The sequence below is a fragment of the Ptychodera flava genome (assembly GCF_041260155.1).
Source record: "Ptychodera flava strain L36383 chromosome 23 unlocalized genomic scaffold, AS_Pfla_20210202 Scaffold_24__1_contigs__length_23054250_pilon, whole genome shotgun sequence".
Classification (NCBI taxonomy): Eukaryota; Metazoa; Hemichordata; class Enteropneusta; family Ptychoderidae; genus Ptychodera; species Ptychodera flava.
Window position 1 is genome coordinate 4,271,809 of NW_027248278.1, and position 17,304 is coordinate 4,289,112.

At 37.3% G+C, this 17,304-nt stretch overlaps 1 protein-coding gene across 2 annotated transcripts; it reads left to right on the forward strand.

The window, feature by feature from the left end:
- The first annotated feature begins 752 nt into the window (after window positions 1-752).
- LOC139125029 (ATP-dependent zinc metalloprotease YME1L1-like) lies at window positions 753-16,809 on the forward strand. 2 transcript variants are annotated; one of them, XM_070691142.1, is made up of 17 exons: window positions 753-908; window positions 1,513-1,692; window positions 1,978-2,125; window positions 2,368-2,487; window positions 3,211-3,338; window positions 4,176-4,323; window positions 4,873-4,947; window positions 5,546-5,622; window positions 7,168-7,258; window positions 7,715-7,867; window positions 8,442-8,637; window positions 9,131-9,243; window positions 9,704-9,859; window positions 10,814-10,965; window positions 11,912-12,112; window positions 12,876-12,962; window positions 15,914-16,809. In XM_070691142.1, exons 1-17 carry the CDS (start codon window positions 879-881, stop codon window positions 16,052-16,054), a joined length of 2,196 nt encoding a protein of 731 aa, XP_070547243.1. In that variant the 5' UTR covers window positions 753-878; the 3' UTR covers window positions 16,055-16,809. The 2 variants fall into 2 exon arrangements, with proteins under 2 accessions (XP_070547243.1, XP_070547244.1); XM_070691143.1 differs by having other exon boundaries at window positions 5,549-5,622.
- Window positions 16,810-17,304: the final 495 nt, after the last annotated feature.

Consider the following 17,304-nt stretch of genomic DNA (forward strand, 5'->3'; position numbering starts at 1 on the left):
CCGGCCATTTTGAATCAGCTGCATGAAATGTACGCGTCCAATGAGAGAAGAGCGACAATACGTCATCTGCCAAGGGTTGTATGCAGGCATGCAGCTGATTCAAAATGGCCGGCGCTGGGTTGGTGTGCCCAGCCGATTTCAGGACGATTTCTCGCCAGTAGCATAGGGTAAGGTATGATTTTAGGCAAAAGAGGTCAGTCGATCGATTGCTTATGCAACCATCTGACCCTTGACCAGTTTTATCACCGGAAACGCTCAGAGTTCGTGAATTTCGCTGATTTATGAAATCGGGCGGTGAAAAGCTTTCTTACCTTTCCATCCTATCTGTGCAGCGGTGGACAACGGGCCCAAGCCGGACCCAAGCCCTGCAGAGCTCTACAGCCGCTCGGTTAAGCTAGCTCACATATACAGTAATATCACCTACCGTTATTCTTTATTAAATAATCAAGTCATGTAGACATTCTACACATTGATGATTATGCAGTGCGTTCGCCGGGCCCGAGCCAGGCAGCCATAGCCATTCGTGTATAATGCCAGTCAACATGTAGGCCTATAGGCCTACACTAATATCACGTACAGTGATTCTTTTATTGAATAATCAAGTCGTATATAGACATTCTGCATATTAAATACGATTATTATCCCAGCAATGTGCCAAACGCCTGTACAACTCACTAGTTCTCTGTTTCCATTTTGTACCGGAAGAAGCGCCCTCAAACTGTAAGGGTTACGTTTGGAGGAAAGAATTTCCAACAAATTAGTTTCATAAGCTGCTTGTGCTGTTGCCTTGTTCAAGTGGTTCCGTATTTTATAGTGTTTTGCACCTTTTACTCGTGATTTCCGCTTTCTTTGAAGACCAGAAAGGTCAAGAAGTTCACATGTCCGCGTTGAGCACATTGCATCCACAGGTAAGCCAGTAAACACCCAACGTCGTGCCCTTCGTGCCGCGTGAACCATCAGAACGTCATTACACTTTGACTCGACTGTGGAGCATAACTTTGCTTACGCAATGTAAAAATACAATTCGTCAGGGGTGTTATTTACCGACCATGTATTCACTTCCGGCTGTCCTAAACATCAGTAATGCACAAAATATTAGAAGATTAAATTTTATCGTCCGTTTCCCGTAGTTAAGCGATCTTATAGGCGGTTATTTTTGAGCTATGCCGGTTATTTGTGCCTCGTGACGACGAAGGGTCCATGTCGAACGATGGCAAAATGTATGGGGTGACAAAATGAAAGGTCATCGCCCGCAGCTGAGTTAGGTCGTGCGTTTTGATCGGGGTATCGAATATACCTCCATGGGAAATATAAGACTAACTGACTTAATTCTTCAAGATGTTGGACAAACTAAGTTATGTCAAAAAGTCAATAATTTTCAGTCGTTTTACACGATTTGCTGCTTTTTTGTCCTACAGTGTAGCACTCACACCTGCAATACCTGCGAACTCTAGCTCTTTAAAAATCTCCACACGGAAAGGGTTAATGCCTGCGATCATTGTCATTTCACAGCAATTTGCTGGGTTGCCGTTGGCACATCTAGCTGCAGTGTGCAATGCCGTGAAAAACAAAGCCAGCACATGCACTTCAGCGTTCAAGCAACGTGAAAGACAGCAACATAATCAGAGAAAAGAGGAAGAAAAGAAATCTTGCCATGACGAAGCAAGGATAAGCTCGGAAAGTTTAGAAAATGTGAGTAAAATCAGGCTGTATTGGGGTCAAATGCACCCCAGGAAACAGTTTCTCAGACACTTAAATTTTTTTATACTTCTCCTCTAGTGCTTGTTTTGACTCATTTCAATACCATGGAGTACATTTGAGTGAAATGTTCACCATTTCTCAGAGATGCCTGGAGCGATTTCTTCCAAACTCCGTACAAGCATTACTCCCTACCGGTATATGTCTTACATGTGCATACCAATTTGTGTTGTGATACACAATCCAACATGACCATCATTTCCGAATTTTCTTCTCAAGGCAAGAGCTGCTCTGTCTGAACTGGGGCTGAGTGAGTTACCAGATAAGTGGTTCGTGGATTGTTCGCTTCCAGTAACCAGTGCAGGGATACCTTCACAATGGCATACCTCTTATGTGTCGGCTGCCACTTTTTTTGAAAACAAACACGGTGAGTTTTGACGTAGCCAATAAAACCTTTGTCTTTTTGGTCCAAAATTGTCAAAAAATAAGCAAAAGTTTCTTACAAATTCATAATGTTGCGCTGTACTTTTGATTCAATTCGTTTTATTGATTTAGCAGATGGGAAGAGGCAGGATAAAGATAAAACTTTGATATTTGATCACCACACAAGTAGCCTTCCCTCAGACATAATTTCTGAATGCTATCATCACATTGGTTTTTGATTTCTAGGGTTTACAGCAGAGAGTCTATATGAGAAGAGGAGTCTGAACGCTGGCCATGTTCTGACTAATCTTCTGTCAAATGTGCAATTACAACAGCAGAACTATAGCCGCTGGATGCCACAGTCAGGTAAACCATGCATGGGTATTTTCCGTGTTGGTTAACTGGAATTGTTTCTCTTCAAAAAAGGAAAAAAAATTCAAGCAAAATGCACACTTTAAGTCATTTACGCAAAAGGATGAGTGCTATTTGATGTAGCAGTCAGCGGAAACAAGGAGTACAGTGAAAGAGAAATGCTTTAGTGGCCATCACTACAGTGTGTGCAGAAGGAGGTACATGTAGAGACAAAGTGCCTTGCTTACAGTGTTATAGAGTTGAAACTAGTTTTGTTGCGTATGCAGTGTGTCTGGGTCGTGTGGTGTACTCTAACTTACCACCCTCCCATTCTGAGTCAAATTTCATTGCCATTCCCTGTCCTAAACTCACCATCCACTGATTGTGTGTCTTCGTAAACTAGTCATACCTGTGTGACATCATCTATATGATGAGTACGCCACATTGGTCAAACCAAATCTCTATGACTGTGACCCAAACCACTACACTGTGATGCCTACCTATGTTTTTTCAGTAAAATGTACATATAACTGAATGCCTTAACCCATTGATTGCCGAAGTCAATTTTTGTTGGTTTTATAAGATGTAACCCAGGCGATTTTTTTAACAATTTTGATTTAAAAACTGTAGCCAATGAAAAGTGATCGCAATTTGGTCCAATATTGTCAAAAAATTACAAAAAAATTCATAACAATCTGTAAAAGTTTGCACTAAAGTTATTCGCTATAATTGTTTCAGTATTCAACCAAAGGAGAGGCTTTAAGACCAAGAGATCTCATTCCATTGGTAGGATGACATCGAGTGGATTCAAACCGTTTGAATATAAACAGGACACTGCTCCAAGCAGTATCGACAGCATACTTCAGGTAGGTTCCATAACCTGGTCAACCCCTACTTTCATGTAAACAGGTCCACAATCACCATGGATAACAATGGATTTGAGCTGAACCATTATAGTGAAGGGATGTAGGTAATATTCACCTGAATTTTTTATGTCATTGACAAACGTTACTTAAGGAGAATGTGAACCATACCGGTATTTTTGACACACAAAAAACCCCCAAGCAGTCACCTCGCAAAGTCTAGCCTTAAAGCGGCAAACATAAAATTTACTGATATTTCAAATTATTGGCAATTTACAATCACAGGCAAAAGTGGAGGAAAATCACAAGGTTCACCCAACTCAGATGACACTCTTGCAGAGTAACTTCTTGCATATTGAGTCGTGAATGTTTGTTTGTTTGTTTAATTATTTACTTACTTAATTAATTATTCATTTATTTTGGTGGAAGAGAGAGACGTACCAAAACTGTTGTGAGAGCAAAGGTGGCAACCTTAAGTAGGGAAATGTAATGTAAGATGACATGCAGACAGGAGCACACAGAGATATGAAATCAATGGATATACAATATATACAGAGACAGAGGAAGTGAAGGGGAAAAAATGTGCAGTGACATACAAAGCGAGACATTTAGAGATATGAGATGACTGGAAAATAAAATATGTAGAGTTGTGTACACATTCACCTTCTTACATCAAGTGTTTTTTTGAACTCTCAATTATAATACGGTATGTTATAAGAAGCACTAGATCTCAGTAGCCACTGTGCTGCCTGCAGAATTCAATTTTCAGAGTGTAAGGTGTCTCTATGGAGAGTTCATACAGGTCGTGTCTCAGTAACTCCTCTACCATCTTCTCTGCAGAATTTGAGCGCCAAGGAAAAGGAGCAGCTGTCTGAGAAGATAGACAAGGCAATGAAAGAGGAGAAGATTCAAGACGGTGAGAGGGACTCCTTCAAGACAGGGTTTGTGGATGGTTATCTGAGATCTCAGAAGGAAATGAAGAAGTCAGGTAAGACATTGTCCATTGGACAATCAACTACTTAAAACAAATAACAATATTATGAGGTCATTCACCAAATTCTAGTCATGTGTGGACAAAGTGCGTCCAAAACACTTGAAACAAGTGAATGGTTAAAGTTCAAAGGAGGGCTGAAACATCCAAGATATATGTACAGTAACTTTTTCAGTAGAAAATCATAAAGTTATCGCATGAAGTATTACATAGTGTTATTAATACCAGTGAATTTTGTGACGTCATACCCACAGATTATTACTGATAAATATCCTATTATCCAGCATTGTGCCCCGAAATGTTTTCTATATCTACAAATTCACTGGCATTGCCAAAACTATAAAATAATAGTAATAATGTTCTCACACTCAGCCCATACTGTAATCACCGAACTTCACACTACATAATGTACTCGTCTTTGCCTCATACATTAAGTCAGGAAAAAGTGCTTTCATTCATTATGCGTTGCAAGGTGGTACGTTTGCCTTAATGTTTTTCTTTTTGAGGGCATAATGATCAATTCATTGTTGTTTATTTGTTTCACAGATAGTTACAGTCGTTGGCTGAGCATTGTGTTAATTTCCATAATTATCTACTGCATTTACAAGTTTTCATTTCTAGGTAAGTCTTCAGCGGTATCTCATCATCTGCCTCCAATAAGATGATATTCAGCTCTTGTTGTACAGATCCAAGATAGCCATCTGCTGTTTACTGTGACTGTGCTGTTCATGGGACCCCACTTAAAATATCATCTGTGCACTTTGTCAAAAAGACTTCAAAAACCTGTCCCTCACCTGCACTTGAACCAACCTTAAATGAGACCTTTGATCAATCAGACAGGGAAATAATTGTAATGATGTGATTTTTCATTATCTTCATTGGCAGAAAGTATACATACAACCCAGTACTTAGATAGGGTAATGTTATTTTTATAGAGTCTGTCTTCACAAAGAAATGTAAGAAAAATGGATTCCTGCAATCATACTTTTTCAAATACATTTCAACAGGCAAATGTATATGTGCTGTGGAAATGCATCATGGGATAATTTCCTACGCATTGTTGTTCTTGCTTGTGATATGTAAAGGCAAATTATACACCAAGTCCAACTTAAACCAGCAGTTTTTCGTTTCAGTAAAGTCTAACGGTTGCTAAGTCTTCATGGATCTGATTACGCATCTATGCCTTTCCTTCTTTTCTGTTTGTATCTTTCTGTTGCAGCAGCACGCGTCTCCATCACTACTGCACAGGTTGACACAATGAATGTGAAAAATGTCAGCTTTGATGATGTCAGAGGGGTATGTATATGCACCAGTCCAACGTAGACTTAAGGAGGAATACACTTTCGGCAAGATTTTTGTACTTTGAAAAAAACTTTTAAATTTGGCTTTACAGCTTTAGAGGACTACAGAACTTTTAGAGTATCTAACTCTTGAACGACTTACTTCAGTGAAACATTGTCGGTGTCGACAAGTGAATTTTTTTTCTATGCTAGGATTGAGTTGTCGACCATAAAGTTGGTCATTACAAACACAGTCTTTGTTGACAAGTTTAGGTAGTACAGTACTTGAACTTTTGCTCAAAGTTTCCTGAATGAATATTTCAACAATTCTCTTTCAAAATAAAGAATAAAAATCACATGTCACCGTGCAAATTTTCGTACTAGAGAAACAAATAACCAAATATTTACCTATGTTTGAAGTTCAAAATGGCTGCCATCCCTGTGTCAACTCCATTGGGAATAAATTTTTTGATTTTTGAAAAACAAAGTGGGTGAAATGTTTTTTTACACCAAGAGCTGTAAAATGAACCCCAACAAGTACCGTACTCGTCCGAGTATAAGCCCCCGGTTCGGCAACACTAAACAGCTGTAAAACTAGGGGAGGGGCTTATACTCCAGCAACCCCATGCACGATTTTTCTGTCGCTTTCAAAATCGACTTACACATCCAAAGAAACTGATTGTACAATCTCTGAATACAGAAGTGACATTTTGGTGAAATTCAGCGCCAAAAAAACCCCCCAAACTTGAAACAAAGACATCATGTATGCTGCTGATCAACAGTAATCTGAGTAATATGAACAGACAAGCATTGCCTACACGGAAAGGCAACTCAATATTCCAGTATCAAACTGTCTACATCTTGTGAAAACAACAACATAGCAGTGAAAATTGTAATAGTCACCAGGAAAAGTCCTCATAAATGAAAGCTAATTGCTTCGAACAAAAGAAACTGCATGTTTCAAGCATGAAAACATCGTGGCTCTGAATGAAAATGAACAATCTGACGTGAGTGAGACTATTCTATTTAGGCGACGGGGGTGAGCAGGGTCAAAGAATTAAAATAGTACTGGGAAAACGTGTCATTTTCCTTACGATGCTGTCAAGGAACTCCAGTTTCCCATTGTTTTAAGATCTTTTAATGGTTTCTTTATTATCTAAAAGTAATTTTGCCATGTTAAATAAGCAAATATATTCTCCTAACTTTTCTGTATTTTAGTTACACTAGGGTAGGGGCTTATACACGGATGTAATGCATTTTCTAAAATCCTCTGAAATCAGTAGGGGGTCTTATACACGAGCAGGGGCTTATACTCGGACGAGTACGGTAGTAGATCAGAAAAGAATTGCAAAAGTTGAGAGTCCAAATATCTGTTCCGAGGCGCTTTCTACCTTAAATGCCAGGCATTTGAAGTGTTTTGGCTTGATGTGGAACAAGATACTTTATCTGAGAGGCACAAGAAAAATATGTGTACATCAAATATTTAATGTAAAGGATCTTCAATGTATACAGTATATACCTTGTACATCGGCAATATCTTCCTTATTTATATGTTCCTTAGGTTGATGAAGCAAAAGCTGAGTTACAAGACATAGTATCATTTCTGAAAGACCCAGAGAAGTACACTGCATTGGGTGGAAAATTACCTAAAGGTAATTCTGTAACACCTATGCTATGAAGATATGAAAATACCTCAAAAGATGCATGATGATATCAGCACTGCGTATCACCCAATGCAAAGTGGAGGTTGATTTGTGGCACTGATGTCTGAGTGCATCCTTTGCGGTATCTTGGTAACAGCCCCATCCTTGTACATTTTACATTCATCATTAGGGCATCACATGTGCTGAAAAATGACAGTTAAGCATCTTGTCCAAGAACTTCAGATTTTCCATAGTGATTCCTGCACTCTGCAAAGTATAAATCTGTCCACCCAAATTTCCTGTAACAGGTCCACACACTCCTTTGATAACAATAGGTTGCAATGAAGGGTCAACTATTACTCCGGTCAGCTATTATGATTTTTGATAGTATCAATCTTCTTTCCCTAGTGTACCACTTGAATTTTATGACAGAAATGGAGATAACTTTACCAAATTTATCCATAGGTGTACTACTGGTGGGCCCGCCAGGTACCGGTAAGACGTTATTGGCTCGTGCTGTAGCTGGAGAGGCAGAGGTCCCATTCTTCTATGCCTCTGGTTCAGAATTTGACAACATGTTTGTCGGCTCTGGCGCTAGAAGGGTCAGAGAATTGTTTGGTAAGTCAAAGCCAACCATTCCAGCAGTTGAACAAGGAAGCAAGATGTGAGAAAAAACCTTTCATAGAGTACTGAGTAATAATTGCATCCTTCTATCTCCACACAACTCTACAGTTAACTTCTTTGATATAGAAATATGGAGAGATTATAGCATTCCAAATTGTCTTCCAAGTTCCAAAGTCTTAAAGGGAAACGTTTGTCAGAACTGTGCCTGTGCGAGTTTCTTGTTTACAAACAATGTATTTTGTGCACGATATCAAGATGCACCTCATCATCATAGCTGCAACATTTAAATTATACGATGTAGATTATGACAGACATGGTTTAACTTTCATCAATCACCATCGTACCTTGGATACAGTGTTTACTTTGGTGTTATGGGTCCCACATGACCTTTGAGAGCAGTTCTGATGACTGTATCCCTTGAAGTTCCAAAATCTTTTCCCCTAGCAGCCAGAAATATAGCTCTTTGTGTGCAATTACTGATCAACATGATGGTATATTTTGTTTACTATTAACACGGCAGCGCCCTTAACAATACTTTGTCATTAATTTACTCTCCTTTTTTTCCCAGCTGAAGCTAAGATGAACACACCATGTGTCGTATTTATTGATGAGTTGGATTCTGTTGGTGGTAAAAGAGTTGATTCACCGATGCATCCATACTCCAGGCAGACTATAAATCAGTTACTCTCAGAAATGGACGGCTTCAAACAGAACGAGGGCGTCATCGTCATGGGAGCTACAAACTTTGTGCAAAGTCTTGACCCGTGAGTAGAAAAACTATCCACCTCGCAAGCTAGAAATTTCCAAAATTTCTTAATGAACAGTTCTGTCGGTATTTAAAGCAAAAAGTCATTGCTGCTTAATTGTTCTGTGTTCAAAGTTGCTGGTGCATTTCCAGTGTTCTCGCCAGGAATTTTTGAAACAGCACCAGCTATTCTTCACAATTAAAGACATACAAGCTTTATCCTAATTAAGCAATACACACACATTACTCAGTTGCATCAGAATTAATGCACCCTCACAGGATGAGATGAGCTGATGAATTTCACCGGGTCAAATTTCACGTTTACAGGACAGCTTAGCACCAAAATGTCCACATATGATGCTTGAGTTTCATCTAGCCAATGTGTAATTGTTCAGAACTGCTGCAGATGTTTAAATGCTACGTTTCCATTAGCAGTAAAATATCTAATTATAGAAAACTTGTGTAGGACAATCAAGATTAATTCAGTGATTTACGTTTCTTTTTACAAACAGGGCTTTGATGAGACCAGGTCGTTTTGACACACAAGTAACAGTACCTAAACCTGATGTCAGAGGAAGGGTAGATATCTTGAAATACTATCTAGCAAAGGTCAAGGTTCACCCAGGTAAGTTTATCTGTATAGGTTCTGGAAAATTTTGGAAAATCCTTGCATTGTAAAGCTTTACAGAGAGTCCGTTCAGTCTTTGAAAATGAAATTGTGTCCAAGAGAGTCATGGAAAATTGATAAGCCACACACTGTTTTCCAAAATCACTAAATGATAGTCATGATATTTGTGAAAACATTATGTAGAACAAAGTTATAATGAGAAGAACAATAGTAATAGTGGTACCTTGAAAATGTACTTAGGGCCTCAAAAATATATAAATTATAAATAATATATAGATATTGTTAGTCCATATCATACCAGGAGAAGCTGATCACGAAGATCTGAGAAGGAGAGATTTTAAAATACTGTTCTTCAGTGTTAATAGGCAGCTAATAAAAACAGTGCTTTCTCGGTTGGCTGGCTAACAGCAGCAATTTTTTTGCGCAAATTCTGTGCAAATGTGCTTCACTTCCACAGACGTAAACACAGAAGTCTTGGCCAGGGGCTCTGTTGGTTTCACTGGTGCTGAGCTAGAGAATCTAGTCAACCAGGCTGCTTTGAAAGCTGCCGGAGACAGCAAATCTTACATCGATATGACAGACTTGGAGTTTGCTAAGGATAAAATACTGATGGGTGAGTTCTATAAATGTATAGTGAAAATGTAGGTCAACTTCTTGATGTCTAACTCAAATGTCAATGGCGCCTTTATGTCTTCTTTACATTCACAAAATATAACACAATTTTTCTGTCACTGTCTGCGATTTGAAATTTTCAGTGCCATATGCTAAAATTGTTATGTATGTCCAACTTGTGCTGACCTATGGATGTTGATAACATGATGAAAATTGTCATTCTAATCAGCACCTTCACCACTCCCATACCAGAGCAAGCAACTTCTCATAACAAAATAACTTCCTGAAATTACTGACTTGAAGTTGAGCTTGTAAATCTGTCTTATTTAGATCTTGTGAATTTAATGTCTTGGTTTGATTTGTTCTTAGGAGTGCCCCGTACAGATAGATTACAATTTGAATTGTAAAATATATATTTTCAATGTATGGATGTGTTTCTACAATTCTGCCACAGCCCTGTTTCTGTCGCTGTATCTCTTTGTTTCTTTCAAAATACAAAATATGAAGAAAAAACTCTCTCTCTCTCTCTCTCTTCCTTCTGTCAATTAATCAATGAGAAGGAAAAATCCTCAAAATAATATTACACTTTTAAGTTCTCTTTGAATGATCTTACTTTACAGAGCTGTCGAGAGCTGAGATTTGTAAATTTCTTTTTATTTATATATTGCTCTGATAAAATTAAACAGGTGTTTATTGTCATTGTGTGTATATGAACATGTATATATTGCTCTGATGAAGTTAAACAGGTGTTTATTGTCATTGTGTGTATATGAACATGTATATATTGCTCTGATAAAATTAAACAGGTGTTTATTGTCATGTGTGTATATGAACATGTATATATTGCTCTGATAAAATTAAACAGGTGTTTATTGTCATTGTGTGTATATGAACATGTATATATTGCTCTGATGAAGTTAAATGTGAATCTTGAGTTTATCGTCGTCAATTGTAGGACCTGAGAGGAAAAGCGCAGAAATTGACCTGAGAAATCGAAGGATTACAGCGTACCATGAAGGGGGTCATGCTATAGTGGCATTTTACACCAAAGGGGCCAAAGCTATTAACAAAGCCACCATCATGCCCAGGGGGCTTACACTTGGACATGTAAGTATAGCAGTGTTGACCGGATCATTGTCACAAAAGTCGTTCCAGGAACAAACAATATTATTTTGCAGCTAAGCTGTATTGGAATTTCTAATGCAAAAAAACCATGCTAAAATCTATTTCCAGTGGCTATGTAATGGCAGATTTTCAAAAAATGTCATAAGATGTGTGTTTGACATTCTGGATTGTCTTGTCGGCTTATGACCATGAGTGCTCCCTCACAGTCTCTTGAGTAATAACTCTTTCTGCACCATTTCACTGCATACGCCATATACTGGAGGTTCAATCAACCTATTGAAGTCAGTTTTCATGAACCATAGTCTGGTTGTAAAAGCAAAACAACAAGTTTAACAGCAGTATTATCTGCTATCCTTATGTTGCCAATGGGTTTATTAATATCGTGTGCTATATATAAGCCCATTTATTATGTAGAATGGTGGTACTATAATGGTTGAAATAACAAATTATAATTTTCACACAGAGTAAATGTGTGATATATACCGGTATTAGGAAGTCACAATTGTGGTTTTTCTATGCATTACAGTACTACATTTGCAATTCAAAACAACTGACTTTGAAACAGAGTAAATGGTGTGGTATGTGCTAGCATGTTGAAATCAAAATTGGGGGTTTTCTTAAGCACTGCTTTGTATATTTGCAATTTAAAACAAAATATTTTGACAGATTGTAAATGATGTTATATGTATTAGTATGTTTAAGCCAAAATTCTGGCGTTTCTATGCAATACATTGCTATATTTACAATGCAAAAGAAAGTAATTTTGACACAATAAATGGCGTGATATGTACTGGTATATTGAAGTCAAAATGTGGCATTTGTAAGTACTGCTTTGCTGTATTTGTGATTCAAAATAGTCACGATCGATCATCAGGATACTTTGATATATTTTGAAGAGCTCCCTAAATCTTGTCTTACCTTGGTATAGGTGTCACTGCTTCCTGACAAAGATCAATGGAACCAGACCAAGGCTGAGTTACTTGCTGAGATGGATGTGTGCATGGGAGGCCGAGCAGCCGAGGAGCTGATCTTTGGGCCTGATGACATCACCACTGGCGCGTACTCAGATTTCAATCAGGCGACCAAAATTGCACGAATGATGGTCGCTGACTTTGGAATGAGTGAAAAGGTATGTGTCATTATGCTCCTAAAAATTGTCAATAGGGCATTTTCTTATTTTAGATGTGAACTGTCCTGTAGTCATATTCAGAGGTGAGCAAATCCTCAGATTCACCATCCACCGGGCTGGTAGCTCCCAAAAAATACTAGCCAACTATCAGAGTCCACTAGCCCCTCCATCAACAGAGTTTTACTTTCTGTTCAAATACTGCCTTTTATAACCAATTAACCATTATCAGAAAGTATTGTATGTTAGAAATATTCTACTAATATGCTACAGTTTTCCTAGCAATGGCAATGCACTTAGTGGCAGTACATACTGTAGGAATTCTTTTTCCTCACTGGTTTTCACAAATGCACTATTCTGCCGGGCTAGCAGATCAAACAAAGTACAAGCTCAGGCAGAAAAACTGCTAGCCAATGTAGTCAGGCTACTAGATTGGCTCATCCCTGATATTGTTTGTTGTTAAACAAATTGTTATACATCATATATTGATAAATGTTGGTCACTGAATGTTATTGTAACAGGTGATAATGATTTAATGATTTGCCGTTATTATTTCCAGAAATTCTTCAATTACAATATCATTGTGATTTTAAAATGATGTTTGCTCACATTGTGAAATATTCATTGAAACACTTCAAGGGAATACATAGTCTTACAAAAGCTGTGATCAGTGCAGCCAGTGCATCTCTGTACCATGTGAATACCGCTATTCAAAATACAGTGCTAATCAAGCAGGTTAAGTGTTGATCCTTTTCACATTTTGTAGCTTGGAGTGATGACGTACAATGAAAGAACAGGACAGAGTCCAGAAACTGAAGCTATGATTGAGACAGAAGTTAGATTGCTCCTCAAGGTAAATCATGTACTGCATGTGACTGTGTTATATTTGTCATTGTATTTTTGTCAGAATGGCGGTGATTCTCTTCATTTTCAATCCTCTCCAACCATTTATCATTCATGTGAAGTGAACAGATTAACCCTTTGAGTGCCAAAGTCAATTTTTATCACTTGTATAAACTGTGTCCCCAACAATATTTTTTTCAGATTTTTCCAAAATTTTGATCAAAATGTTTTGGTAAGGCAAAAAAGTTTGTGCTGTTCCGATAACCCGACCTACCCATATTTTTTGCCTGCCGACCCTAAACTTTTTAGAGCTATGTAAACACAGAAGTAAAAAGAAGAAGGAAAAAACCTGTGACATCACATGTTCGTTACCTGGCATTTGATTTTTTTGTGAACGAGGATGTCTTTATGTTTTTTAGCTACTATAGACTATAGTCTATAGAAGCTATTGGGATGGGTATCCGTCCGGCGTCCGTCGTCAGTCTGTATGTATGTATGTATGTATGTATGTATGTCCGTTTGTGAGGCGTCCGTCCACTCAAATATCTTGAGAACCGCAGTACTTACTGATTTGATATTTGTTGTGTAGATGAAAAATATGATTTTGAGAAACTATTTTTTTTGATTTTTTGATATTGTTGAAAATAGACAAATTAATGCCAAAAAAGGTGTTTTTGGTAAAAAATCTTCTTCTTCATAACCGCTGGTCAGACAGCTTTGTTATTTGGTATACAGGTCCCTAGGGATAACCCAACTTAGATTTGTTCAAATTGTGATGAAATATGCAAATGTGTATTTTTAAGGAATTTTTTTGTCATTTTTGGTCAGAATTTGACTTACATTGTATGTAATTCTTGTACTGTATAAACCCTATCAATTCACCCAGAAAAAAATAATTAATATGATTTTAAATAATTGAATTAATTAGGAAATCATCAAAGCCAAAATAATTTTAGTGTGGAATTATCAGAAAGTTCAACTTTTTTTGACAGTTCATAGTGAAATGCTTACCATCTTGGAGGATTAAAACATGTAAAGGCAACTTTCCTGAATCCCAACTTTGATATATTCTGAACCACCATTTATGTTATCTAAAAGAAATTGCTCATAATAGTTTGTCATGATAGGGTGGTCAAATAAATACAGATAGAGAAAGTTCTAATTTCCATTTATGGATGACTTGGTAAGGATAAAATAAGATTACTTTTTGAGGAAAAAAATAGAGTGGTCAATTAAAAGAGTGGTCAAAGTGATAGGGTTTTTATGGTAAAGCTGGGCTGTAAGATTCCTCATGTGCTATTTATAGCAATTATGCAATCTGTGTAAACAGTGCAATGAAAGTGTAACATGATTCCTTATAATGCTTTTGATGACCTTGAACTTCTTAAGTTTCAAACATTTGTCTCTTCAGTGTGCTTTCTCTGAGTATGTACAGTCTCGACTTATTCAACAGAACTTACTTACAATGTTAATTTGAAAGTTAAAATGTGCTTGGTTAATAGAATGAAAATACTGATATTAAAAGATAACCAGCTCAAGATTCTTTATAACCTGACAGATATGCTGTTTTTTATGACGTAAATCTTGATTTAAGCAGGTCTTGTTTACTTTAATTAGAATGTAATTAACTCTCGTTTATTTGCTGTTATGACTAATATAGTCTGATGAAATATGCAAATCTGTATTTTTACGGAATTTTTTCCAGTTTTGGTCAGGCCATCCTGAAATGAGCTATCAAAGATATCCACCTTCTTCATCAATACACGTGTCACAAAAGGTTATTCTCTACATCACACAGCAGAGCTCTGTCAACTGTTGAGTCACTTGTTTTTTCAAAACCGCTGGTCAGACAGCTTTAATATTTGGTTTACATGTCCCTAGGATGACCTTAGTGAGATAATTTCATACAGTCAGGAAATACTTAATTTTGTATCCATGTCTATAGTAGCTTCAGGGACTTTGGCCCTATGTTTTCCTTTATATGTATGATACATTTTTCTGGAAATGTTGTGGCCAGTGTTTGATCGCCCTGAACCCCTGAAAAGTGCATATTAAAAAATAAAGATATTTCGGAAAAAACAATCTCTGCCGACCTACCTACCCTATTTTTGAAAACCATGTTATCGGAACAGCACAATTTATTCTTTTTGGCCTTATGAAAATTTGATGTCCATTTAGTCAAAAATTGACAAAAAAATGACAAAAGTTCATCAAATTTGGGTGGGAAATTTAGAACACTCAAAAGGTTAAAACAGTTTGTGCAGTTACTCAAATGTACTTATAAATTTTTTCAGTCATTTTGTTTGAACTATTCCTTTAGTTTGCTTATAACACAATTGGTGGTAGTGGTGGCATTTTTATTTCACTAGTTGAGATCAAGATATATCATTCAATCAAAGAAGCAAAGGATAGGTTTTTTTATGCGAAGTTTATCACAAGGATAATTTGTCTGAATGAAAAAATGATTCTTATGCACTTACGACGCTGCAATAGGGAGATTTTTCCCATTAACCATATTGGAACATAGTTTGTATACTCAACAGGGTTCTCCACAAGGAGGTTTTTAGGGGTGGGCTTGCCGTCTGTTTTTTGATCAATCTTTTCATATGTTAATAACTGTACAAAAAATACATTTTCACAATAAGAAAAGATTATGCAAATCATGCATTGTTATGTACATTGGCCATCCCTCTGTTTTTGCAAGCCATGCAGAACACTGCCCAGATTTGCAGAAGACCAACATACACTCAATATGTTTCGTTGTACCAGCAGCTACTTTGAAAAGCAATACGAACCCATTGCACCTTAAGGGACAGGTGTGTATTACAAGCATCTGAAGAGATAGGTGTGTATTAAAAGCCTAAGTGTGTATTAGAAGCCTCTCTTCCATCTGACGCTGAAACCTCAGAAGAAATTCCTGTATGTGGTACCTGTAAATGATTTTTTTCTCTCAAATTTCAGGAATCCTACGAGCGAGCCAAGAATTTGCTGAAAACCCGTGCAAAAGAACACAACAGATTGGCTGAGGCATTGCTTAAGTATGAAACCCTGAACTTTGAAGAAGTTGAACAAATCCTTCAAGGCAACGACCTTGTTAGGTGAAACTAAATGATACAGAATTGGGGGTCGCAAACATCTGCAGAATCACCAAAATATGGAACTTCCAGGAATAAACGCACATTCACATTCAGCGTTATTTGAGAAGGATCATACCAAGATATTATTTGGTTTTTTTAGCATAAACATGTCATGTACAGTTGACATTTCATTACACAATTTTTGTGATTCACAAGAGCTGTTTAATTTAGGAACTTGTTACTGAGAGATACTTGGCCGTCACTTTGTCACTGATGTTGACTGGTACTGGAAAGAGTGTATCGTTCTCAACTTGTACCTGTCAGCCAAACCCACTTGTCCCCTAACATGGATGTTTGGTTCTCCACCCCACCTTGTGAAAATTTCTCTTAAGTAACATATTATAACAGCAAAATACATCAAATTTTCTTGTCTGTTTCTTCTCACCATCTCCGATTTCTCAACACGTCTAGGTGTGTTTGGTATGTTGCATTGAGTCTTGACAAGATCATTTTCTTTGTTGTTTGATATTTACACTGTGTCAATGAAGAGAAAATTGGGATTTTTTCATATCAACTCATTTCCAATAATATGTGTATGTAGCTTAAAATGTTATGCTGTTATTATCTTGCGTGCACATGTTGATACCCACTGAAACTCATATTCCTGTTTCTATTGAACCAACCATGAAATATTTTCACTGACAATATGTAAATGAATGATGAAACTTCCATTAACGCATGAAAATATTCAATAATACTTTTGCTGATGTGGAAATGAAATGCAATGAGTATTCATACTCTTTCGTCTGAAATATGTAATTGCATGCTGTGCATTGAGACAGTCATCATGAGAATGCCAAGCTCCAATCAAAACCAAAACCATCCCCTCAGCAATCATATGCCAAACAATGACAAACACACCAACGAGCATACATTAGGGGAAGGCTGCATTAACTTGCATGGTACCTGAAACCCTAGTTCTTGCCTGACCAACTCGGGTGACAAACAGAAGACTTTTAATCCTCAAGGTGTGAATGTTCCATTGTTATGTTCATCTAATCCAGCTGGTGCCATTGTAGTGCCATTGTAGGAAAGGCAGGTCTGTGAAATTGATCCTCTAGGGAAGTCGGGTATTCCTAAGTTAATGGAGGTTTCCATAATGAAACATTGAAAAATTCCTTTTCATGAAGCATTTGCTGTACACTGTATATAGTGCCTACTTGACACCTGTGGTTATTCTCCGTCAAAAAAATATCTACCATCCATGGTATTCAT

Coding starts and splice junctions, on each gene's coding strand:
- LOC139125029 (XM_070691142.1), top strand. CDS start 879: ATGTCCGCGTTGAGCACATTGCATCCACAG. Junction 5,623..7,167: donor GCTTTGATGATGTCAGAGGG/GTATGTATATGC, acceptor TATGTTCCTTAG/GTTGATGAAGCAAAAGCTGA. Junction 12,963..15,913: donor AAGTTAGATTGCTCCTCAAG/GTAAATCATGTA, acceptor CTCAAATTTCAG/GAATCCTACGAGCGAGCCAA.